Source organism: Lagenorhynchus albirostris, chromosome 17, assembly GCF_949774975.1.
Source record: "Lagenorhynchus albirostris chromosome 17, mLagAlb1.1, whole genome shotgun sequence".
Classification (NCBI taxonomy): Eukaryota; Metazoa; Chordata; class Mammalia; order Artiodactyla; family Delphinidae; genus Lagenorhynchus; species Lagenorhynchus albirostris.
Genome location: NC_083111.1, coordinates 14,431,027 through 14,456,931, shown reverse-complemented (window position 1 = coordinate 14,456,931; position 25,905 = coordinate 14,431,027). Strand labels below are relative to the sequence as shown.

General features: G+C 38.7%; 1 protein-coding gene across 3 annotated transcripts in view; it reads left to right on the top strand.

Annotated features, from left to right (window-relative positions):
* The window catches only part of SLCO5A1 (solute carrier organic anion transporter family member 5A1), a 127,300-nt gene that overhangs the window by 63,847 nt on the left and 37,548 nt on the right, over positions 1–25,905 (top strand). For 2 of the 3 annotated variants that reach the window (XM_060128305.1, XM_060128303.1), the window contains exon 5: positions 6,063–6,227. The exons of the other annotated variant lie outside the window; for it this stretch is intronic. In XM_060128305.1, the coding sequence (XP_059984288.1) occupies positions 6,063–6,227 (165 nt within the window). The remainder of the gene's footprint in view (positions 1–6,062; positions 6,228–25,905) is intronic. 3 annotated transcript variants of the gene reach the window in all.

Sequence of the window (25,905 nt, the reverse complement as noted above, 5' to 3'; positions counted from 1 at the left end):
CTGTCTACAAGAGACCCACTTCAGACCTAGGGACACATTCAGACTGAAAGTGAGGGGATGGAAAAAGATATTCCATGCAAATGGAAATCAAAAGAAAGCTGGAGTAGCAATACTCATATCAGATAAAATAGACTTTAAAATAAAGAATGTTGCAAGAGACAAAGAAGGACACTACATAATGATCAGGGGATCAATCCAAGAGGAAGATATAACAGTTTTAAATATATATGCACCCAACATAGGAGCACCTCAATACATAAGGCAACTGCTAACAGCTATAAAATAGGAAATCGACAGTAACACAATAATAGTGGGAGACTTTAACACCTCACTTACACCAATGGACAGATCATCCAAAATGAAAATAAATAAGGAAACAGAAGCTTTAAATGACACAATAGACCAGATAGATTTAATTGATATTTATAGGACATTCCATCCAAAAACAGCAGATTACACTTTCTTCTCAAGTGCGCACAGAACACTCTCCAGGATAGATCACATCTTGGGTCACAAATCAAGCGTCAGTAAATTTAAGAAAATTAAAATCATATCAAGCATCTTTTCTGACCAAAATGCTATGAGATTAGAAATGAATTACAGGGAAAAAACCGTAAAAAACACAAACACATGGAGGCTAAACAATACGTTTCTAAATAACCAAGAGATCACTGAAGAAATCAAAGAGGAAATCAAAAAATGCCTAGAGACAAATGACAATGAAACACGACTATCCAAACTTATGGGATGCAGCAAAAGCAGTTCTAAGACGGAAGTTTATAGCTATACAAGCCTACCTCAAGAAACAAGAAAAATCTCAAATAAACAATTAACCTTACACCTAAAGGAACTAGAGAAAGAAGAACAAACAAAACCCAAAGTTAGCAGAAGGAAAGAAATCATAAAGATCAGAGCAGAAATAAATGAAAAAGGAACAAAGAAAACAATAACAAAGATCAATAAAACTAAAAGCTTCTTTCAGAAGATAAACAAAATTGCTAAACCATTAGCCAGACTCATGAAGAAAAAGAGGGAGAGGACTCAAATCAATAAAATTAGAAATGAAAAAGAAGTTACAACAGACACCGCAGAAATACAAAGCATCTTAAGAGACTGCTACAAGCAACTCTATGCCAATAAAATGGACAACCTGGAAGAAATGGACAAATTCTTAGAAAGGTATAAGCTTCCAAGACTGAACCAGGAAGAAATAGAAAATACGAACAGACCAATCACAAGCAATGAAATTGAAACTGTGATTAAAAATCTTCCAACAAACAAAAGTCCAGGACCACATAGCTTCACAGGTGAATTCTATCAAACATTTAGAGAAGAGCTAACACCCATCCTTCTCAAACTCTTCCAAAAATTGCAGAGGAAGGCACACTCCCAAACTCATTCTGTGAGGCCACCATCACCCTGATACCAAAACCAGACAAAGATACTACAAAAAAAGAAAATTACAGACCAATATCACTGATGAATATAGATGCAAAAATCCTCAACAAAATACAAACAGAATCCAACAACACATTAAAAGGATCATACACCATGACCAGGTGAGATTTATCCCAGGGATGCAAGGATTCTTCAATGTATGCAAATCAATCAATGTGATACACCATATTAACAAATTGAAGAAGAAAAACCATATGGTCATCTCAATGAATGCAGAAAAAGCTTTTGACAAAATTCAACACCCATTTAAAAGCTCTCCAGAAAGTGGGCATAGAGGGAACCTACCTCAACATAATAAAGGCCATATACGACAAACCCACAGCAAACATCATTCTCAATGGTGAAAAACTGAAAACATTTCCTCTAAGATCAGGAAAAAGACAAGGATGTCCACTCTCACCACTATTATTCAACATAGTTTTGGAAGTCCTAGCCACGGCAATCAGAGAAGAAAAAGAAATAAAAGGAATACAAATTGGAAAAGAAGAAATAAAACTGTCACTGTTTGCAGATGACATGATACTATACATAGAGAATCCTAACGATGCCACCAGAAAACTACTAGAGCTAATCAATGAATTTGGTAAAGTAGCAGGATACAAAATTAATGCACAAAGGTCTCTTGCATTTCTATACACGAATGATGAAAAATCTAAAAGAGAAATTAAGGAAACACTCCCATTTACCATTGCAACAAAAAAGAATAAAATACCTAGGAATAAACCTACCTAGGGAGACAAAAGACCTGTATGCAGAAAACTATAAGACACTGATGAAAGAAATTAAAGATGATACCAACAGATGGAGAGATATATCATGTTCTTGGATTGGTAGAATCAATATTGTGAAAATGACTATACTATCCAAAGCAATCTACAGATTCAATGCAATCCCTATCAAATTACCAATGGCATTTTTTATTTAGAATTAGAACAAAAAATCTTAAAATGTGTATGGAGACACAAAGGACCCCGAATAGCCAAAGCAGTCTTGAGGGAAAAAAAATGGAGCTGGAGGAATCAGACTCCCTGACTTCAGACTATACTACAAAGCTACAGTAATCAAAACAATATGGTACTGGCACAAAAACAGAAACATAAATCAATGGAACAAGATAGAGAAACCCCAGAGATAAACCCATGCACCTATGGTCAACTGATCTATGACAAAGGAGGCAAGGATATACAATGGAGAAAAGACAGTCTCTTCAATAAGTGGTGCTGGGAAAACTGGACAGCTACATGTAAAAGAATGAAATTAGAACACTCCCTAACACCATACACAAAAATAAACCCAAAATGGATTAGAGACCTAAAGGTAAGACCGGACACTATAAAACTCTTAGAGGAAAACATAGGAAGAACACTCTTTGACATAAATCACAGCAAGATCTTTTTTGATCCATCTCCTAGAGTAATGGAAATAAAACCAAAAACAAACAAATGGGACCTAATGAAACTTAAATGTTTTGCACAGCAAATGAAACCATAGACAAGATGAAAAGACAACCCTCAGAATGGGAGAAAATATTTGCAAACGAATCAACGGACAAAGGATTAATCTCCAAAATATATAAACAGCTCATGCAGCTCAATATTAAAAAAGCAAACAACCCAATCCAAAAATGGGCAGAAGACCTAAATAGACATTTCTCCAAAGAAGACATACAGATGGCCAAGAAGCACATGAAAATCTGCTGAACATCACTAATTATTAGAGAAATGCAAATGAAAACTACAATGAGGTATCACCTCACACTAGTTAGAATGGGCATCATCAGAAAATCTACAAACAACAAATGCTGGAGAGAGTGTGGAGAAAAGGGAACCCTCTTCCACTGTTGGTGGGAATGTAAATTGATACAGCCACTATGGAGAACAATATGGAGGTTCCTTAAAAAACTAAAAATAGAATTACCATATGGTCCAGCAATCCCACCACTGGGCTTATACCCAGAGAAAACCATAATTCAAAAAGACACATGCACCCCAGTGTAAAGAGTGCTGCACCCCAATTGCAGCACTCTTTACAATAGCCAGGTCATGGAAGCAACCTAAATGCCTGTTGACAGACGAATGGATAAAGAAGATGTGGTACATATATACAATGGAATATTACTCAGCCATAAAAAGCAACAAAATTGGGTCATTTGTTGAGATGTGGATGGATCTAGAGACTGTCATACAGAGTGAAGTAAATCAGAAAGAGAAAAACAAATATCGTATATTAACTCATATATGTGGAACCTAGAAAAATCTTACAGATGAACTGGTTTGCAGGGCATAAATTGAGACATAGATGTAGAGAACAAATGTATGGACACCAAGGGGGGAAAGCGGCGGAGGGAGGTGGTGGTGGTGTGATGAATTGGGAGATGGGGATTGACATGTATACACTGATGTGTATAAAATTGATGACTAATAAGAACCTGCTGTATAAAAAATATATACATATGCTAAAACAAATTAGCATATAGATACTATTCATAATTATGAGTTTGAATCTTGAAGAACATGTCAAATTATGCTATGGATTTCCAGTAATATCAGTTAATACATAGGAAATATTCAAAGCTCTATCGCTTAAAAAGGCAATGGCCCAATTATCTGAAAAATTCAAGCATACGAACTATTTCTCTCCCAGATAGGCTGCATAAAGCCAATATTGTATATTGTTCACATTTAAATTTTTGTTCACATTTAAATTTTTCTTTTAATGGGATTTTTAGTTTATAATCTTATCTACATCCCTTTAGGATTCTTTAGCTTTAAAGAGCCCCACTTTAAAAAAGATGATCTATTTGGTCCTTCACATTTTTCTGTGCTTTTGGTAAGTCCACCACCACATGGACTACCCTGAATTTGATGACATATGCTTCCTTAATACCTAACTCTCTCCCCAGGAGGAAATCAGGCATCCTTGGAACAGACTTCATTTTCACATAAGTATATGGATATTGTTTTAGTACAAATTAAAAAATGTTAATAAATAAATACATTCCAGGAATATTTTTTGAGTGCCCACTGAATGTCAGATCTGTGCCAGGAGCTGGGCATACAAAGATGTACCAAGGTCCTGCCTTCATGGCATTTACATTCTCTTGAAAGAAGCAGATGGGAAAACATGTGCAGCTACAAAAGAACTGATGAGCATAGATGGACAGGAACAGCGTGTGGTGGGAGCACAGAGAAGGAACACTGCCATCTGTCTGGAGGGGCTGTGACAGCTTCCTCCAGGAGGGGATTAATCTCGACACTCAGTGGATGAGCTTGACATTTGCTGTCGGATTTGTGGGGAATACAGTTAATAGCACAGAGATAAGAAAGACCCTGTTGTAGCATAAGGGCGTAACTGTTCTGATAACTGAGAGACTGTACATGTCAGAAGTAATGCAGCTTACCTTTTCCATGAAGATATGTAAAGATCACACACATGAGTTAATTCACATTACAAAATGCAAACTATACAAAAGTATATACACAAGAACCTTTTTTTATTTCTCTTTCCCAATCTTACTCCCATTCACAGCATTTCTTGGCATTATGTATATTGAAGTGTATACCTTCTACCATATATAAATCCATTGTTTTAGCTTGTTTTTCACCTAAATATTATATATATATTTATGCACACAGGCATATATATATTTCTGCAGCAGCTTGCTTTATTCATTAACAAAAATATTTCTTGGAGTTCTTTCATGCTAGTACCTAAAGCTCCATTTCATTTTTAACTACTACATAGTATTTCATTACAAGGCTGTGGCATAATTTATGTAAACGTTTCCCATTGATGGACATCTACTTTTTCCCCCTAAATTTTTGCTCTTATAAATAACGCTGTAATGAAAATGCACATACATCTTGAAGCATATATATGGCAAGTTCTGTGGAATAAATGCCTAGATTCAAAAATGGGACTTTTCTCTCTTCCTTGAGGGGTGGCTGGATAGGTACGGAGCCCGTACCCCTGGGCTGTCGGGCTCCTTTGGAGATCATTTCTGTTTGTTCCCCAAACCAAAGTCCCTGGGAGTGTCTGACCTGGTGGCCTTATCCCTTATGCCTTTTTAGCTGTATTATTTCCTGTTTCATAATGAGGCTGGAAGAACAGATGTCCCATATCATGTACCAATTCCTCTGCTGTGGGTGTCAGGCCAGAGAGCTGGCATCTCAGAAGTGCGCCTACTCAGGGAAGTGTTAGTTGGGTGAAGTGGAAACTATAATTTAGGACTATATTGCATGTACTTTATACATTTAGTAGACTTCAGGGTCTTAACAAAGAATACCATTATTTCAGTCAATAAAAAATGCAAATCATTTATTTTAAGCAGTTTTTGAAACAGGAGTCATAGGTTTGGGGTATTTCTTACAAGGATATTTGTGTATGGGTATGTTTTTAGATTCTTTATTAAATTTCCTAATCCTAGTTGAAAAACTAAAAAAAATCCCAAATCTATTTAATAAAGGGGATGAGTTCTAATCAGTCATCAATTTTTCCTATATTGCTGAATGGCTATATCCAGTTCATTTCAAAAGCAATTCAATTTTCTTTTCTTCTCCATCCCTTGTTTATAACATTCATTTGTCATTTTTGTCATTTTATAGACCTACCAAGAGCAGCTGTCAGGATCTTAAGCAACATGACATTCCTTTTTGTGAGTTTGTCATACACAGCTGAGAGTGCCATTGTAACTGCTTTCATTACCTTCATTCCCAAGTTCATCGAGTCACAGTTTGGTATTCCAGCTTCCAATGCCAGCATCTACACTGGTAAGGCACTGCCGTTAGAACTCCTTGAAACCATGATCATTTTTGACCACTAAACTAAAATGCAATGAGTAAAGAGAAAGTTCGTTCTAACATCAAGGTGTTAAATTCAAGTTCACGAACAGCAACCTTCCCCCACCTCAGATTTTAGGAGGAGGAGGTCTTTGAATGTTTTCTCTTCGATTCAGATTGTACTAAAGTGTAACATTTTCACCAACTGTGTTTTGGAAAAGGGAGAACTTTGCATATTTGTGTTTTTACGGTTCTCAGTTCAAAAGAATGAAATGGGCAAACTTAAATCTGAATAGATCTTTTCATGGTCTGACATGAGTCTGAAAGTGTTAAATTTTAAAAAATTGATGGTCTGAAATATAGATCATTTTCATGGATTTTCCATTCATAAATGTGAACACGTTTTAACTGCATTACTGGAGGTGCTTGAGGTTCGAAAGGCAATCTATGAATTTTGTTTTCGATGATGTTTTATGTTGGTACATAGACCCATAATACTTTGTGCTCAAATCTTTTTTTTTCCATAGTAAATTGGGTGCTCAGAAATGTGGGAACATGAATTCTCAGATATTGGGATTTTCAGTGTATTATATCATGTAATATCCTGGATGTTTCCTTAGAGATTTCAAAGATGGTCAAATGACTATCTACCTAAGGCTCAATTTATTAATAAAGTATATTTAAGCGGTTAAGTGGAGAATTACAAGAGCTTTTGCAATGGCCGGCTCCCACTTTTCTCCTTCACTTCCACATTCAAACCCAGCAAGCTTGGATTATCTGAAAATTAGCAGACAAAATTATATTATTGTATAGAAAGAGAAGTCGAACTATTTGGGTAATCATTTTGTTCCCTATTTCATTTTGCCCATAAAAATACATACATATTGGGTTGTGGGTCCATGATAGCAAATCTTTTTATAAAGAGTATATTGCTATGGACATTTTAATTGTCACCTATAAATCTGTTTTTTTCTGTTGGTTTTAAATAATATATGTTTTGCTTATATTAAGGTAAAATTTACAGATTATAATTACATTAATTATTAATTAATGTAATTAATGAATAATGTAATTAATTAATTACATTATAATTTGGTTGTCAGAAATCCTGAACATCCTATTTTTTGTTTAATTCTTACACTAACCTTTGTTGAGCAACAATTCTTGGACAGGGAAACCACGAGTTGTCTTGTTGTTAGATCTGAAGCCATGTAACTGTCAGATGTGGTCTCAGTATTTCCCACAATAAGTTTCAATATTAGAGGTGTTACTGGAAAGAAGGTTCATAGTCAAATAAATTAGGGGCTTGCTGAGTTAAACAAAATAGTACAGAGTCCTTTGCTGCTGGACTTTTCATAACCCTTCATATACCAATGGGCATTGTGAAACTCCCACAGGAAAGTTCAAAGTACAGTCTCTCCTAAATTTATTTGACCATGAAATCTGATTTCTTTAAGGCATTCTTTCTCATGAATAGTGTTCTTCAGGACACACATCAGTCCAGCCTGTGTGTCCCTGTTCCAGCCAGGCTAGGGAGGAGATCCTTCTGGATCATCCCATTTCCCTCCAGATGCACCATTTGGACCTCGAGAGTTACCAGGCTGTGGTCCAGTGCTGAGCTGGGTAGGAATTGATGTGTATTGAACCCATATTGACCAAGGCCATCTCTTAATTACTGGTTGAGGCAGAGGCTAGATAGACAACTTTCTGTGGACCTGGGGTCTTTGGCTGCAGAGTTCCACAGTGAAGTGCTCAAGGCACTGGTCCCTGAGTGTGGCCTTCTTGGTGAAGAGGGTAAACGATTGAATAAAACTAAATCACGGAATTTGTTCATCCCACCTTCCAACATCCGGGTTAAAAAGAAGCAGTATCACACAGTGCCAATGCCGTTCTGGTTTTGTCATCAGCAGCTTTTTTTGTTTTTGATCATTGCCAATGCAATTTATACAATGTTTGGTAGTCTTCGGTGTTTTGATAAAAAGGCCTTTCATTTCCAGCTCACGTACTTTTTCCTTCCTTTCCAGACAGATAACAAATAGTAATAGTCAAGAGATACTCAGACTGATTAAGAGTAGAGGGTGGCCTGTCATATTGCGGTAAAATTAAACAGGGATGACGCTCTTTTTAAAACTTACCTCGATTTTTTGAATTTGTATCAATTGAATCCTTCTTACTCTCTAAGCAGAGATTTGTATTTTTTAAGGACTTATTTAATTTAATTTTTTGTATTTAAACCCCGTTCCATGCACGTAAGTGACATGGAGAATTAAGAAGTGTATCTGAAGATGAATTTAAAAATAGTTTAAGTTTCTCCTCTGACAAAGTTTTCGAGTTAAAGTTCTTTCTTCATTTAAAAAAATTACCTGACCCTCCATAGCAGTTTGCTTGTGTTGTGTTATATGGTAGAGATGAAGCTCCGTACATGTATCGAAGATGCGCCTTTGCTCCCTCGCCCTCTCTCATAGCCATTGAATACCGACTCCGGTCATGGCGCTGTGCCGTGTGTGTGTGGTGTGTGTGTGGTGTGTGTGTGGTGTGTGTGTGTCGTGTGTGTGTCGTGTGTGTGTGTCGTGTGTTGTGTGTGTGTTGAGTGTTGTGTGTGTGTTGTGGTGTGTGTGTGTGTTGTGTGTACGTGTGTGTGTTTGTGTGTGTGTGTGTATGTAGGCAGGTGGACACGGGGCGGTTATAAAGGCTCAAACCTGGACCTTAAGGTGCTTACAGATCTAAGAGGAGAGAGCTTACAAAATAAGTTTAGAAAAAACTGTTTAAATAAATGAATGGAAGCTGTGCGCTACAGAGATTATTTTGACCGGCGGCGTGGCAGTGTTGAGCTGCGTGTCATGGCGGAAATGGCTTTTAACCAGGCTTTTAAGGAGAAGTAGAATTGGACCGTTTGGAGTCTGGAGGAAAGGCGTTTGCTCTCTGTGCATGACCAACTTGAACAAAGGCAAAGAGCAGGGAAGGCTGAGGCTTGTTCTGGCTCCAGCCAGCACCCCCGGCCCCAGAAAAGCTTTCCTCGGACAGACATGAGAGGGCTCTAAAGGCAAGCAGGTGGGAGGTGGGCTGAGCGGCGGTGGAGAGATGAATGCTTTCAGGTGTTGCTGGGTGGGGGGCACCTTCAGCACCACTGGGCTCATCTCATCATCACATTGGGGGCCCCTGTGCCCTGAGAGGAGGTGGTGACACTCATGAGTGTGTCACTAAAACACCTTCAGCCCACTGGTGTTCGCTCCTGTGCAACAGTGGATATGTGGTCGCGCTGCACCCTCCCTGTTTATGGTCTTTCTGCTGACTCCCTTAGGGTCACATTTATGGAATGAAATGAAATTGATATTTTGGAAAAGCCTGAAATAGCGGGGAAAGCCCTGCAGGAGGAGTTAGACGGAGCGGTCATGAACCCTGCCCTGCTGGTCACCAACTCTGTGACTTTGGGCAGGTCACTTAACTCCCTGAACTTCAGCTAAAACTGAACTTTATCTGTCTGATGAGGATAATATCTCCCCTTTCTCTGTGTCAGTGTTGTTGTCAGGATCAAATGAAGTAGTAAATAATGATTTGTTCCAGAGCTTACCTAACTTCAATAGGTACAGCAGTATAAATTGAAAAATATAACTTAATCATGTATTCTAGGAAATAAAATTATTTATGATGATGATGACAGCACCTTACATTTGAAGTCCTGCATCTTGAACAGGTCTGAGAATGAAACCTCTGTAATAATAGTGATGGTAATAAAATGACTGATAATATTTGTTGAGTGTTTGCTAAGTAGAAGATGCTAGGTATTTTTATATGTAAAACATCATTTAATCCATGTAACTAATGCCTATGCAGTAGGTATTATTGATTATGCCCATTTTTCAGATGAGGAAACAAAGGTCCAGAGAGGTTTAAATAACTTGCTTGAAGACGTGCAAACAGTAAGAGCCAGGAGGCTGGAAGTCTTGTACTCCTTGGAGTATATAAATGTGCATATATGATTTTTATTGAAATACTATAATAGGCATATTCTATTGTCATAATTTCCAGTCAGTTTGTGGAGTTTTTTTTGGTTTTTGTTTTTAACTATTTCTGGAGAAATGATAGACTAAGATTCTACTTTGCCACCAAACCATGGTCAACAACATTTGTTTTTAGAGCACTGTGGCCTCTCAGCATCACCTTGGCTTTCCTGGGCTCCCACCCTTTGTGTGCAGAATTATGAAGAGTTAGCCGTTTGTTTGTCTTTACAATGGAAATCGCCTTGGAAAACTCTATTTTGTTTTTCATTGGAGAATAATCAAGATACTGGGTTGACCAAAAAGTTTGTTTGGGTTGAATGAATTTTTGGCCAACCCAATATTTTTTTTTCTGTGTCTTGAAAAGATAAGGAAATTAGGTTGGGGTGTGATTTTTAAAAATAGACTATAATTTTTATTGCTTTCTAATTAACCAAATATTTGTCACCTATCTTCAACCACTGATTTCGAGTCATTGATGAGAGTCAAGGCGGTGCCCCTGAACTCAAATTGCAGCCTCAGATTTGTTGCGTCTTTAGACGCAAGTGAAACATGAACATGCTTTGATTGGTTTCATTCTTTTGAGAGCATTAACAGCTTTTCTAGAGCCGTTCTTCTATGAGATAGTTTTTTTTTTTTCCTCTCACTGTTGTGGCCTCTTCCGTTGCAGAGCACAGGCTCCGGACACGCAGGCTCAGCGACCATGGCTCACAGGCCCAGCCGCTCCGCAGCATGTGGGATCTTCCCAGACTGGGGCACGAACCTGTATCCCCTGCATTGGCAGGCAGACTCTCAACCACTGCGCCACCAGGGAAGCCCCTATGAGATAGTTTTTAAAGTTCATTTTGTACTAATTTTATAAATGTATACAAAGATTTTTTTAACGTTAAAATTAACCTTTTAAATGCAGATAGACTGTATTAGGTGTGGATGTACTGTAGCATCACTGGCCATTTCCAAAAACTAATTACATTAGTTTTTCTTCAATGCCAATTAGAACTTTGGTAGAAGATTGTAGTGGACAGTATGTCAGGATACTCAGATTCTGTTTGTTCATTAACCAATTAATTTAAGACATGTTTGAGTGCTTACCGTGTGGCCAGTTCTTAGCCAATGCACTCATGGTGGCTCTTAGGCAGGGTTCAGTTGCTTGAGAAGGCCCAGAGGACCCAAAATGACAACTGCTACACATGGATACTACGCAACTAAAGCATTAAAGTAAGAATGGAGTGGGACTTCCCTGGTGGTCTAGAGGTTAGGACTCCACGCTTCCACTGCAGGGGTCACGGGTTTGATCCCTGGCCGGGGAACTAAGATTCCGCAAGCCCAAAACAAACAAACAAAGTAAGAATGGACTTTACATCCACAGGCCATCTCTGAAGGGCACAGCAGGACCCACTTTCTCTCTTATCTCAGGCACCAGTGACATGTGTAGGGAACACCCAGGAAGCAGATTCCACGTGGAGTCTCAGCTGGAGCTTTTTATATTTTTGAAATACTTTTTATATTTTAAAATACTTCTTATATTTCTTCTATATTTTGCTGGTCACATAGGTTCTTGCTCTGTACAGTCTCAACAGTAGAACTCTCCAGGGGGTCTTAGCACCGTCATGTACAGAACCATCATGCTCACTGTCATCAGTAAAGGATGCTGGGGGCTTCCCTGGTGGCGCAGTGGTTAAAATCCGCCTGCCAATGCAGGGGACACGGGTTCGAGCCCTATTCCAGGAAGACCCCACGTGCCGCGGAGCAACGAAGCCCATGTACCACAACTACTGAGCCTGCGCTCTAGAACCCGCAAGCCACAACTACTGAGCCCACATGCCACAACTACTGAAGCCCGTGCGCCTAGAGCCCGTGCTCCACAACAAGAGAAGCCACCGCAATGGAAGCCCACACACCGCAATGAAGAGTAGCCCTCGCTCGCTGCAACTAGAGAAAGCCCATGCAAAGAAACGAAGACCCAACGCAGCCAAAAATAAATAAATTAATTAAAATAAAATAAATGGTGCTGATGAGCTGGGACAAACCATCCCCAAACTCCCTGGATCCATGGTTACAAAGTGACAATATTTATGCGTTTCACACCTTGACCTGCACACACACTCTCTTAATTCCGTAGGACGGCTCAGGCCTTCTGCGTTACCTCTCAGAGCTCCCCGAGGGCTACAGTGGTACCTAAGGTGGAGAGTGTCTTTGCCCTCAGGCCGCTAACCCATTGTTTGGTTTTAGGCTTATCACTGTTTCTCTCCAGGTCTGTTTTCTAATCTAGAAAACAATAATTTGGACTAGAATGAACTCTATGACTTCTGCCTGCTTGAAAAATCTTAGATTAAATCATTTTCCCAAGGCCACAAGTACCAAATAAACTTATTCTTACATCCCCCTGTAGAGTTACATGATTTTCTTACAAGGGAAATAGTTAATGAGCAATTCATCACTGCGGTATTTTTACTAATGGTGCATCGCCACAGACTTTGACCATGTCCAGCATGCATGTGATCTCTTTTTCTTTTAGATGCGAAGTGTGATGTAGTTCATGGATTTCTCTTTGAATCCCAGCTCTGTCGCTTAACTAAATGCATGATTTTAGCCAAGTCCCTTAACCACTCTCTCTCAGTTTCTCATTTGTAAAATGTGAATGCTCCTCTCCTAGGGCAACTGACAAAAGTTAAATGAGGTACCTTAAAACATTTGGTATATAGTCATAGGTGCTCAATACAAATTGGTTTCCCCCATTTCATGTTGTAAGACTGTGTTAAATTTAAATCCCCATTAAAGAGTTTTGTTAGTTTTTCTGATTTAAAACATTGTATTAGTCTAATTTAGAGTGGTATTCGAAGGCATTTTGCTAAATCTCACCTGTTAAGAGAAGTAATACATTCAAATGAAATTGTAAGGAGTGACTATTTTAGTCCCGATCATAGGAGTAAAGTGGCAGAAATCTTCTAGGGCAGCAGATAGGCAGGAGGTGTTGGGAAGGAAACTTCACAACATACTGCATCATCAATCAATCTCTCTCTGTCTCTGTCTCTGTCTCCCAATCTCTCTCTCTCTTTGAATTGCTCTAAGTCAGTTTCCCTGGTGACCAGCCTCCTGTTTGGCCAGTTCTCCAAACCATTATTTCTTTTATGATTCTTTCTCTTTATTTACCAATTATCAGAGTAAAAAATTTTATTCTAGCAAATTGGTACAATGACCAGTAAATTTAAAAAAATATGACGAACACATGGCTTTTTATATGTTTGATGTACTTTAATCTACTGCAATCATTATTCTTTTTGATGCTCCAGTTGTTCAGTCTTTGGCCACTGGGAGCCCCTTCAAGCTAGCATCTGTAACATTTGGAATGACCTCAGCAGTTTTTATGGTTTCCTGCCCTAGACCTGGGATCAGTCACACTTCTCCAAGGAGTCTTGGCTCCTTTTAGAGGAAAGTGATCTTTGGAGATCACCATCTGGGCACTGGGTGTGCTCGTTGCTACAAGACTGTCATTGTTTCTAGGCCTTTTTGTTTTTAATAAGAAGAGGAAAACGAATCATGAAGTTATATTGATATTTCCACTTCAAATGTAAGATTACAGGTTATTACTTAACTTCTTTGATATTGTATCTCTTTAATACTGAAAATCTTTCTTCCTAATAACTTTTACATAATTACTGTATCCAAGTATGTGTGTATGTGTGTGTATGTGTAATGGTTTCAAACCAACTATCAGTGTTATTACTAACTATGAAATATGAAATGCAGTTTTAGACATCTTTGTGGTTCTTTCTGTCCATAGGCTATCTCTTAGGGATTTGCAAAATACTGTGACCTACTTATTTGAAATAATTCTTCTCTGTTTGGTTATGCCCACAACCCAATATGCTGTGGAGATTTATTTGCTTTAATTTGTTTTCAGTTTTTAGGGATTACTTTATTTTTCTATGTTTAAGTTAAATTTGTTTTTTTTTTAGTTATGTAAGACATTTCTATGATTTGAAAGTCAAAACCATTAAACAAACGACATTCAGAGAAGCCTTGCTTTCATCCTGGTTTGCTCCAATTCTCTCTTTTCCTCTACAGGTAGCATTTTCTTTGTTCCGCCCTCTTTTGTTTCTGTTTGAATATGTAAGTAACTATGAGTATTATGTATGCAATAAATAAATATGCATCAGTATTTTATATTAGTATTTCCCCTTCTCTTACCCCAAAGTTGGCATACTCTACACTCTGGCCCGCACTGTAGCAGCATCAGAGGCCTTGCTCATGTCTTTCACAGGCACACAGTTCTCTCAGTTTGCCTTTATCCTGGCAAAGAAGCTCATTCCAGCCAGGCGAGGGAGACTGAGAGCTCATGACTATATTTGTCATATAATACTCAGTCCTTACCCCCTACCCCTGCCAAGGTTTAGCAGATTGTTACAAAGATCAACAGAGAGAATCTTTCTGAAAAACTTTGAAAAATCTGGATAGCTTTTGGGAATCTAAATAAACTTGGAGTCTTTCCTTCAGTATGGGCCTGTGCTGTGATGGTAGAAGGCTGGGACCTTTGTTAGATCCCACTCTTAGCTGGGCACAGGGTTAGAGAGGGGCTGTCTGCATCATTTTCAGTCCTCCCCACAGTACTGCAGTGGAGGCCCTACTCTCTCCAGCATAGAGTAGCTAAAACCAAGGTGTACAGAGCAATTTTTGTAAGCTATACACCGAAGCAGCCCGTTAATACAGGTCCACAATGTATAGATTGAGCTGGTCCACAGAGAAGCTGCTTATAGTTTAGAATTTTTATTGCACTAATTCTTTCCCCTCCAACTTTTAATGTATTGGGTAAGACATATAGTATAGGTTTGCAGGGAGGCAGATCTTGTTGAAATTCCTGCTCTTTCTCTTCATCCATCCATCCATCCATTGGCCATCCATGCACAAATATTTATAAAGCTTCCTCTGTGGGCCTGGCACTGTGCCAGGTGCTGGAAAAACCACGATGAGAACACAGAGGGATCCCATCCTCAAGGACCTTGCAGTGTAGTGACCCCAGTGGGTTGCCTGTGTCCTTGGACAAGTTCCTTAACTTTTAGGAAAGAGGTTGTGATGATTAAATGAGGGGATGTAGGTGGTGTGCTTAGCACAGTGCCTGGAAAGTAGCTTCTAGTAATAACTGCAGTACTCACTTTACGAGATACTCTCATGAAAGTGAATCTAAGGCAAAAGAATGAAGCTAGGACTTAGGATATGTGGAAACATTCATTGGAAAGATTACCTGGGAGAAATTGATTCGAAGAGTAAGAAGAGAGAAAAAGGGCTAAAGGTAGTGGGAAAAATGAAAGAGAAGACAAGAGACCTGATATCAGCATGAAGGCTGAAGGATTATTTCATCTGAACTGATGGAGGCTTGGAGATGTAATATAAATGATAACAGTGCAATTGCTTTAAGAGTGAAACACATTGTATGTGAAACTGATTTCAGTTGAATCAGTGTTGAGCTAGGGATAAATCTTTATATCTCTGATTTATTTATTCTCGTTTATTTTTCAACCTCAAATAAGTCTATTTTTCGCTACTCTTAGGAGGGAGAAATACATTTTAAGTGTTTTAATTTTCATGTTTGAGCACAGTGCAGTGAAACGTCAGTTGATCAGATCTCTCAGTTAGATGAAATGTTTTCGTTTCACCTATCTTTGATGATTAATAGCAGAGTCCTTACGTCTGGGGTTTCTTTTCCGTGTGCCCGCGCATGCGTGCATGCACGCGTGCGCAAACACACACACATATAAAGACAAACATCACTTATAAGGGATTTTCTGGGCTGAGAGGACATTCAGATCAGTTTTCTCCAGATTTCTACATCTACGTTCATCGCCCCCTGATGATCAGTGAGGTTCAGAATGGCCCAGAGCTCCCTTAAGGGCTTTAGTTATCAAAAAATACTATATTCTGTTCACAGAGCAGGATTCATTTTTGTATAAAAGTTGAACTGAGAAAGATTAGGGAGCTTTTCTAAAGGACTGAAAACGCAGGGGAAAGAATGAAGTGTCAGGAGCAAATGTAAAAGTATTTCCGCTAACAAGTGCGTCACGTCCTCGGTTAAATCACATCCAAGATACACCCAGTGGATCTGATGAATGACTGAAGGTAAACATTAACCTCTCTGGCCCTTAACCTCATCTTGGGAACGAGGGATTGAATTAGACAAGCTTTCACCAAAGCTCAACTAACAGACCTCCCACTGTCTCCCCTCCCCCACCCCCAACCTCACAAAATCCTCTGATTTTTGTGAGCAACTTCTTTTTCTAGGCATTCAAGTTAGTTAGTGTCTTATCATCTTACTCCGGATATATGTAATACCTTGCCCTGGCACTTTAAATTTCTTTTACAGACATATTGATTTTTTTTCTCCTTTGGTGCGTGTGATGGAACTGAGGTTGAACTGCCACACTTTTTGCTCTTTTTGGAGGGACTATCAAAGAGTAAGGTAGCTTGATGATTCAGTCTCTCCTTTTAAGAACTCAGGAACTTTTTATTGAACGTGGTCCTGTTTTAGCAGGTTCCTACCCTACTAAAGTGAGGTGATCCCTATCTGCTTTGTAGTGACTCAACGTCTTATAAGAGAAAGGTGATGAATTTTGGAGTCATCAGGTCTGGGTTCAACCTCTGCCCATTTATTTGCCTCCTTGGGTGAGTTAACTAATTTCTCTGGTCTCAGTCTTACTAGTTGTGAAATGGTGTAATCATAGCCATTTTACAGGGCTGTTGAAGTTTTAAAAAGTTTAAAAATGACTTATTAAGTGTAAAGAGCAACACAAGTATTAATTATTAATGAGAATGACCCTGGCTTTCATCTCTATTTATCAAATATTCCATTCTCCATAATAGGACAGGAGAACCAGGATGATTATTGAAAGAGATGAGAAAGAGAGGAAAGTAGGGGCTGGAGTATAATATTGTCCATTTTGTTGATAGGTAAATAAAGGTATAGGCACTAACTGAAGGGTTCACGGCCTCACAGGTAGTGGCAAACTGGGGCTGGAGACAAACTGTTCTGACTCCCAGCTCATGTCACCATTTCTCATTTCCTCAGAGATGCTGTTAACTCGTAGAAATCATGTCCAGACCTAATGAATATCTTGGCTCTCAAGTATGGCCACGATATAGTTATACCACACAGGCAGGAAATACCTTATTCTTTTCAACTAAATAATGAAACATGTGCTTAGACATTATTAGAAGTTGAAGTGATGTCCTCTTGTAACCTGAACCATCTCATGATGGACCACAGAAAATCTGCTTTGCTGTCAGGTTCAGCTTCTCATCGTGGCATCTTTCCATTGGCTAGAAGGTAGAACATGGGGTTATTTGCATTTGTTACTGTTCGACTGATCAGATTTCAGGCTAACGGTTAATTTTTTTTCAAGTCATCGTATTGAGAGAGTTCCTTGGCAGTTCAGTGGTTAGGACCCGGCCCTTTCACTGCCGTGGGCCCGGGTTCAATCCCTGGTCCAGGGAACTAAGACCCCGTAAGCCGCGTGGCATGGTCAAAAAAAAAGTCATCGTATTGAAATTTTTCTTATGTTTCTATTTGCAATAAAGATGAAAATAATTTCTGTTGGTTTTTTGATTAAAGCAGATATTTAAAAACATTATAGGTGCATACTTCTCTTACCTGTGCAGGGAACGATTTGTGTATAATTGTTTTGTATAGAATAGTTCAATATTATTTTGCCATATCTTCCTTAAATTTGTTTGAAATATATTCTATGTAAATACCAAACCCTTTTGGAAATGCAGTTGAACTTGGTGGAATCATTCAGACCTGGAGTAGCTGTGTAATTGTCCATATCCTTTGATAAGATTTTCCCATATCACGTCTGTATTTGTGACATTACAAGTTTTTTGTTATTGTTCTTATTTCAGCCTTGTTCTCAGAGATAGTTATTCATGTAATCAATAGGTTGATAGTTGTAGTTACAAGACATATATATATAGTATATATATCATCAAACTGTCAATTTATACTTAACTTTTATTTATTTGAACAGAGTCATTGGCATTAACTTTGCTGGGCAAAGCATTCTACACATTAATTGAAGACTTTTAGGGAGCATGTTTAAGATAATTAAGGAAACAAACTTACAGTTGCCTCAAGTATTGTAAAAGCATCAGGTGCATTTTTAGAGCTGACAGTTAATAGTAGATAAGTCTTTACTTGTTTTTAGATCAGAGTCCCAAGAGTCTCGTCATAAGGTGTCAGTAGAAATTTTATGTTAATATAAAATATCTGCCCGGTAGAATTTTGCCCAATGGTATGTGCTCCCAGCCCATCTTAGGGTCCTAACCTTCGAGAAAGAAGGGTCATCGTCAGGGGATAGGTAGTCATCTCTGGAGTAAACTCCCAAATTCTGTGGTTCTATGATAACAGACAAATAAAAACCCCAAACAATTAATTTCATATTATGTGGGAATAACTGTGAAAATGTTAGTAAACTCTAAAACAGGGGTCCCCAACCCCCAGGCCACGGACCGGTACCAGTCTGTGACCTGTTAGGAACCAGACCGTACAGTAGAAGGTGAGCCGCGGGCGAGCGAGCGTAGTTTCATCTGTATTTACAGCCGCTCCCCATCACTTGCGTTACCGCCTGAGCTCCGCCTCCTGTCAGCATTATGGTGAGTTGTACAATTATTTCATTATATGTTACAATGTAATAATAATAGAAATAAAGTGCACAATAAATGTAATGCACTTGAATTGTCCTGAAAACATCCCCCCACCACCCCTCATCTGTGGAAAAATTATCTTCCACGAAACTGGTCCCTGGTGCCAGAAAGGTTGGGGACCGCTGCTCTAAAACACATGCTAGTAAATACTAGTAAATACTAAAACACAGCGTTCTTTCCTGCTCTAACAGGCTGAAACTTGAGTCACACCTGTTCAATTGCCTTCTTTTTTTTGTTCTGTCCACTTCCCCGTCTTTAATGGTTGCTTTCAGTTCCAACCCAGTTGTGTGAGATGTCAGCTACTCCTCTCCAGCTTTGAGTAAAAAACACTGCATTTGGCATGTGCCTTGCATATCCTTCATTTTGGTGAAAAGAAAAATGTGAAAAGATACAGGGCTACCTTTGAACTTGGTGGAGCGCCCCCTAGTGTAATATCTGGGCTTGAAAGTGAGCCAGTGACCATGATACTGGGAGAGGAGCCAGTGGCTATTAGTTGGGAGGTGCATTGCATTGATTGTTGCTACACTGTATTTTTTTTCATTTGCTGGTTCACTTGTATCATTTGGGGTGAAATTTAAAATATTTATTGCATTTTCTTGTTCTTTTAGCTTTTGAAGATCTGTTGTTGCTTTCCAAAGAGAAGTTTTATTTGAAAATGTGTGATTTTATTCTTCAACACTAAGAGTAGATAAGGTCTGAACAATGAGGGAAAGAGACTATTTTGCTGAGAGATTTCGAGACACATCGGTTGATGGGGCTTGTTATTGCATTAGGAAGGCACACAAGAACCATGTCATCTGTTTCTTTTCTATTGCTTTCAACTCAATGGTACTTTTATAAAGTGATTAATTAATGGATTTCTGAAACCTAAGTTCTCGTAAACAGTAGGTTTGGTGTTCTCCAAAGATACTCAGACCATTAGATTACTAGATTATGTTTCCATTCATAAAACTTATTTTGTGGATTTCATTACCTGTGGAATTACGCATGTCATTTGAAACAAAACATCTTTATTTAAAAAGTGCAGTATGTATAGCAGACTGGTTAAGATTTCCATCTCAACTGTCCCTGCTTTGTCCAAAGTTCTTAGTTTTTCTGACTTAAGCTATCTCATTCAGCAAGCAAGTTAGTTTAATTTTTGAATTTTCTTCTAGTTATAAAATGTTCTGACCTTTAATAATCTTGGCTCTCAGTAAACTTATTTTAATGGATAGATGAAAACAGTGTGTAATTGGGGGATCATTTATTTTCTATGCACGCTGTACTTCCTTTCCTCCAAGTTTTTGCTCAAATGGTCCCTTGTCAATGAGACCCTACCCAGTATACCCCATTTAAAAACGTGACACCTCTCCCAGAACTCCTGATTTTCCTTGCTAGGCTGAACATTTTTCTCTGTGGTGCTTCTTTACCTTCTAACGTTCAGTACAGTTTGCTTAGTTATTGGTTTATTGTTTATTGTCTCTTTTCCCCACAGTAGATTGTAAACTCAGTGAGGGCAGGGTTTTTTGTCAGCTTTATTCACTAAGTACCTTCAGAGTCTGGAACAGAGCCAAGACATAGTAGCTACTCAGTAAATGTTTTTTGTTAAATTAAATATATGTTTTAAAAATTATATATTTTTATGAGCTTTCTGAAAGTTATACCTAACATATTTGTAAATAACACAAAAATGAATTTTAGCTCGACTACTATTTAAATGATTGGAGATTTAAAAACAATGCAATAAAGGGCATCTACAAAAAATCCACATCATACTTAGTGATGAAAGACTGGATGCTTTCCTCTTAAGATCAGGAACAAGACAAGGATGTCTGCTCTTGGCACTTCTATTCATCATTGCACTGGAGATTCTAGCCAGGAAAATAGGGCAGGAGAATGAAATAAAAGACATCCAGATTGGAAAGAAAGATGTAAAACTATCTCTATTCATGGATTATGCATCCTTGTATAAAGAAAATCCTAAGGAGTGCACTAAAAAATTATTAGAACTAGTAAATGAGTTTAGTGAGATTGCAAGATACAAGATTAATACAGAAATACCTTGGAGATATTGTGGGTTAGGTTCTGCAGTTAAGCAAATATCGCAATAAAACAAGCCACACAATTTTTTTTTGTTTCTCAGTGCATATAAAAGTTATGTTTACTGGAGTCTATTAAGTGTACAATAGGATTAAGTCTAAAAAATGTACATACCTTAATTAAAAATATTTTATTGCTAAAAAATGCTAACCATCATCTGAACTTTCAGCGAGTCATAATCTTTTTGCTGGGGGAGGGCTTGAAATGTTGCAAGAATTACCAAAATGTGATACAGAGAGACAGAAAGTGAGCAAATACTGTAGGAAAAATGGCACTGGTAAACTTACTTGACTCAGGATTGCCACAAACCTTCAATTTGTAAAAAATGCAGTATTTGCAAAGTGCAATAAAACAAGGTATGCCTGTACGCAAACATCAACTGTATTTCTATACACTAACAATGAACAAAAAAGAAATTAAGGAAACAATTGCATTTACACCAGCATGAAAGAATGAAATACTTAGCAATAGATTTAACAAAAGAAGTGCAAAACTTATATTCTGAAACCCACAAAATATTGTTTAAAAATTTAAGAAGACCTGAATAAATAGAAAGACATCTCATGTTCTTGAATTGGAACACAATGTTACTAAGATGGCCGTACTCACCAGATAGATTCAACAAATCCCTGTCAAAATTCCAGCTGGCTTCTTTGAAGAAATTGACAAGCTGATCCTAAAATTCATTTAGAAATGCAAGTGACCTAGAATAGCCAAAACAATCCTGACAAAGACCAAAGTTGGAGCACCTAGACTTCTTGATTTCAAGACTTAATAAAAAGCAACAGTAATCAAGACAGTATGGTACCTACTTAAAGTAGACATAAACATCAATGGAAAAGAATTGAGAGTCCAGAAATAAACCCATACATCTATAGTCAACCAATTTTCAACAAGGATGTCAAGACCATTCAATGAGGAGAGAATAATCTTTTCAAAAAATGGTACTGGGGTAACTGGATAGCCACATGCAAAAGAATGTAGTTGGACCTCTACCTCACACCATATATATAAAAATGAACTCAAAATGGAGTAAAGGTCTTCATGTAAGACCTAAAATTATAACACTCTTAGAAGTAAACAAGCCTAAATCTTTGTGACCTTGAATTAGATAATGCAACCAAAGAAAGAACAGATAAATTGGATCTTATCAAAAGTAAAAACTTTTATACATCAAAGGACACCACCAAAAAAGTTAAAAAACAACCCACGGGATGGGAGAAGATATTTGCAAAACACATATCTGATAAGGGACTTGTATCCCTTACATAGAATTTATATTCTACATGAGGAATTCTTTTTTTGGAATGTTTATAGCTGCTTTATTCACAATAGCCCCAAACTGAAAACAGTCCATATGTCCATCAACTGGTGAGTGGACAAACAAATTGTGGTAGATCCCTACTAATTCAGCAGTAAAAATGAATGTAATATTAATATATGCAAAAATATGGATGAATCTCAAAAGCATTATGCTAAGAGGTCAAACAAAAAAGACTATATATCATATACGATTTATATAAAATTCCACAAAAGGCAAAACTAAAGTGACAGAAAGCAGGTCAGTAGTTGCCAGAGGTTAAGGGTCAAGAGATGGGACCAGTTGCGGAGGAGAATGAGGGAACATCTTAGGGTGTTGGATGTTACACAGTTGTATACCTAAAACAAGTGAATTTTATCGCATGTAAATTATGCATACGTACAGTTAGTATTAAGAAGTCAAAGGAGTTAAGTAAAACTCCTATAATGTTAACTTGAATTAGTAATATGAGTATAAATTCACGATTTGAAAATATTCGTATTTCTCCGTTCTGTTCCCCCCTTTCTCTTGGAGCCACCCCTGAATGGGCTGTAGTGTAAAGGTCCATTTTCAACTTGCACAAATACATTGAGTCTACCCGTCTATGGACCAGGCCTGGGGTTTTCTCCTTCCCATCAGCTGCTTGTTGCAAACCTCCGCAGAAGCTGTAGGTGAAGCTGATGGAGAGGCCTTAATGCAACAGAGGTAGGAGACATGGAATTTGGGTCCTATCTGTACCTTACATGAAGAATTCTTAAAATTCAAGAATAAAAAGAAAAATAACCCAATTTAAAAAAATGGGCAAAGGATCTGAATTGATATTTCTCCAAAGAAGGTGTACAAGTGGCCACATGAACAGATGCTCAGTCTTATTAGTTATCAGGGAAATACAAATCAAAATCATAATGAGATACCACTTTACACCCGCTTGGATGTCTGTAATCAAATATTATTTGTGGAAATAACAAATGCTGGTGAAGATGTGGAGCAGTTGGAACCTCACACACTGGCAGTAGGAACGTCAAATGATGCAGCTGTATTGGAAAGCAGTTTGGCATTTCCTCAAGCGTAGAATTACTATATGATCCAGAAATTCCATCTCTAGGCATATGTCCAAGAGAAATGAAAACATATGTCCACATAAAAACTTGTACATGAATGTTCATAGCAACATTATTCTAATAGCCAAAAACAGAAACAACTCAAATGTCCATCAACTGATGAATGGATAAGTCAGATGTAGTCTGTTAGTACAATGGATTATTGTTTGGCCATAGATAGGAATGAAGTACTGACACGTGCCACAGCGTGGATGAGTGTTGAAAACATTATGCTAAGTGATAGAAGCCAGACATATTTTACAATTCCATTTATCTGAAACATCTAGAATAGGCAAATCTGTAGAGACTGAAAGTAAATTAGTGGTTGTCTAGGGCTGAGGAAGGGGCGTAGGAAGAAATGAGCTTGATAGCTAATGGGTACAGGGTTTCTTTCTAGGGTCATGAAAATATTCTGAAACTGATTGTGGTGATGGTTGCATATCTCTGTGAATATACTAAAAAACATTGAATGGTACACTTATTCAAGTAGGTGAATTGTATGGTATGTGACTTATAGCTCAACGTAGCTGTCAATAAAAAAAAGAAAGAAAGAATAAACAGAGCACTTAGTGAGCTGACGATCTTTATTAAATGGCCGCTCTGGTCCTCCTTATTCATTTGGCAGAATTAACATGGTTTTTAATGAGCCAAGATTTCGCTTGGCCATAGTGGGGCAAAAGCACTCTAACAAGTAAGGTTAGGTGTGTAGAAGTTTGTCTCAAACATTTTTTTGGATAAATAGAGTTTGAAAAATCTGCTTGGATGTCCCTGGTGGCGCAGAGGTTAAGAATCTGCCTGCCAATGCAGGGGACAAGGGTTCGATCCCTGGTCCGGGAAGATCCTACATGCCGTGGAGCAGCTAAGCCTGCACGCCACAACTACTGAGCCTGCACTCTAGAGCCCGTGCTCCGCAACAAGAGAAGCCACCGCAACGAGAAGCCTGCGCACCGCAACCAAGAGTAGCCCCCGCACGCCGCAACTAGAGAAAGCCCGCGTGCAGCAACGAAGACCCAACTCAGCTAAGAAGAAAAGAAAGAAAGAAAAATCTGCTTACTTCTCCCAGGGGAAGGATAGCTTTGCCAGGTTTTGTAGCTCAGCTATTCTTGGGCATGATGACCATCAACTCTCTCGATGCGAAGGCTCAAGAGCTGCTGGATTTGGACAACAATGGAAAGGGGAGACGTTGCAAAGTGCTGAGGGAAAATGGATCTCCCCCACAGGGCCTCCAAAGAGGGTTTTGTCTTTGGCACTGGCCCACATCTGTAGGCTTTGCTTCTCTGAACGGAAACTGAGTCTAGTAACTTAACACTAAGGTCTTCCTTTGAGGCTTCTTTTGATAACTGCAAAGGTTAATAAGACCCTGCTCGTCTTCTGTAAAATTGCCTCTACAAAATCCCCCCCCTTCTCTTGCAATAATTTGTTTAAAGCTTTTGCTGTTTCACCTTAAGTTTCCCAGAGCCAGTGAGAAACAGAAGTAAACACTTTGATATTTTGCATTTCATCATTTCAAGTTATTTTTGCCCTTTGTGGTTTTATTCCCTGAATACAGAAAACTCTTTTAGGTTTTTAAGCCATACAGGATGAAATAGTCACTTGATTTGATTTTTGAATCCCTTTCACGACCCAGCTTGGCATTTGATTTTACGTATTATTTCAGCCAGAGCTTTGCAGAACCCTGAAATGAAAAGTGGGCTTGTTTTCTCTGTTGAATGTACCTTTTTATTACCTTCCCCTCAGTGCTCCCAAGAACTTGAATCCCTGAGACTGGGGTTCTCATATTTCTCTCGTGCTGCACGGCATTTCCCTGTGTTGGCAGAGTTGCAGAGAGTGTTACTGTGGTTGAGTGAGACCCATTTACCCTGGTGGAGGTTCAGTGTGAGCTTGATTTTGATGTCTCCAGGCTGAAGTGATGGAGGCTAGGTTTTCAGAGGTGTGTAATTCCTTGGAAAGCCTTTAGTAATCATTTCAGCAAGGTCACGCAAGATGTTTCAGAGCAGGCTCTGTTGCTGAGCTGCAGGGGGTCCCATCTGAGCCCCACTGTGTTCATCACGGGGTTCTCAACAGAGGAAGCTGTGGCTGGCGAGGTCTGCTTCTGGCGCTGTGTCCTTCACTGAAGTGGTAGAGGCAGACAGGCCGTCTGCAGCAGCCCTGTGTGAGACTGGCCACCCTGACAGCCTATCTGCCTCAGGAGAATTGCTAAAAGAACGCTGATATTGGGATCTCCCTGACAGTCCAGTGGCTAAGATGTCATGCTTCCACTGCAGGGGGCGTGGGTTCGATCCCTGGTCTGGGAACTAAGATCCCACATGCCACGTGGCATGGCCAAAAAAAAAAAATTAAAAAAAAGAACCCCTATAAATCCTGCCACTCAACCTATAGGCTTCTCTCCAGGTGCCCGACACACGCTGTTCAGGTCAACATACACGGGCTGCCCCTCCTAATTCCAATTGAACAAGAGCATCCTTTACAATTTGACTTGATGTTATGCTATGAAATAT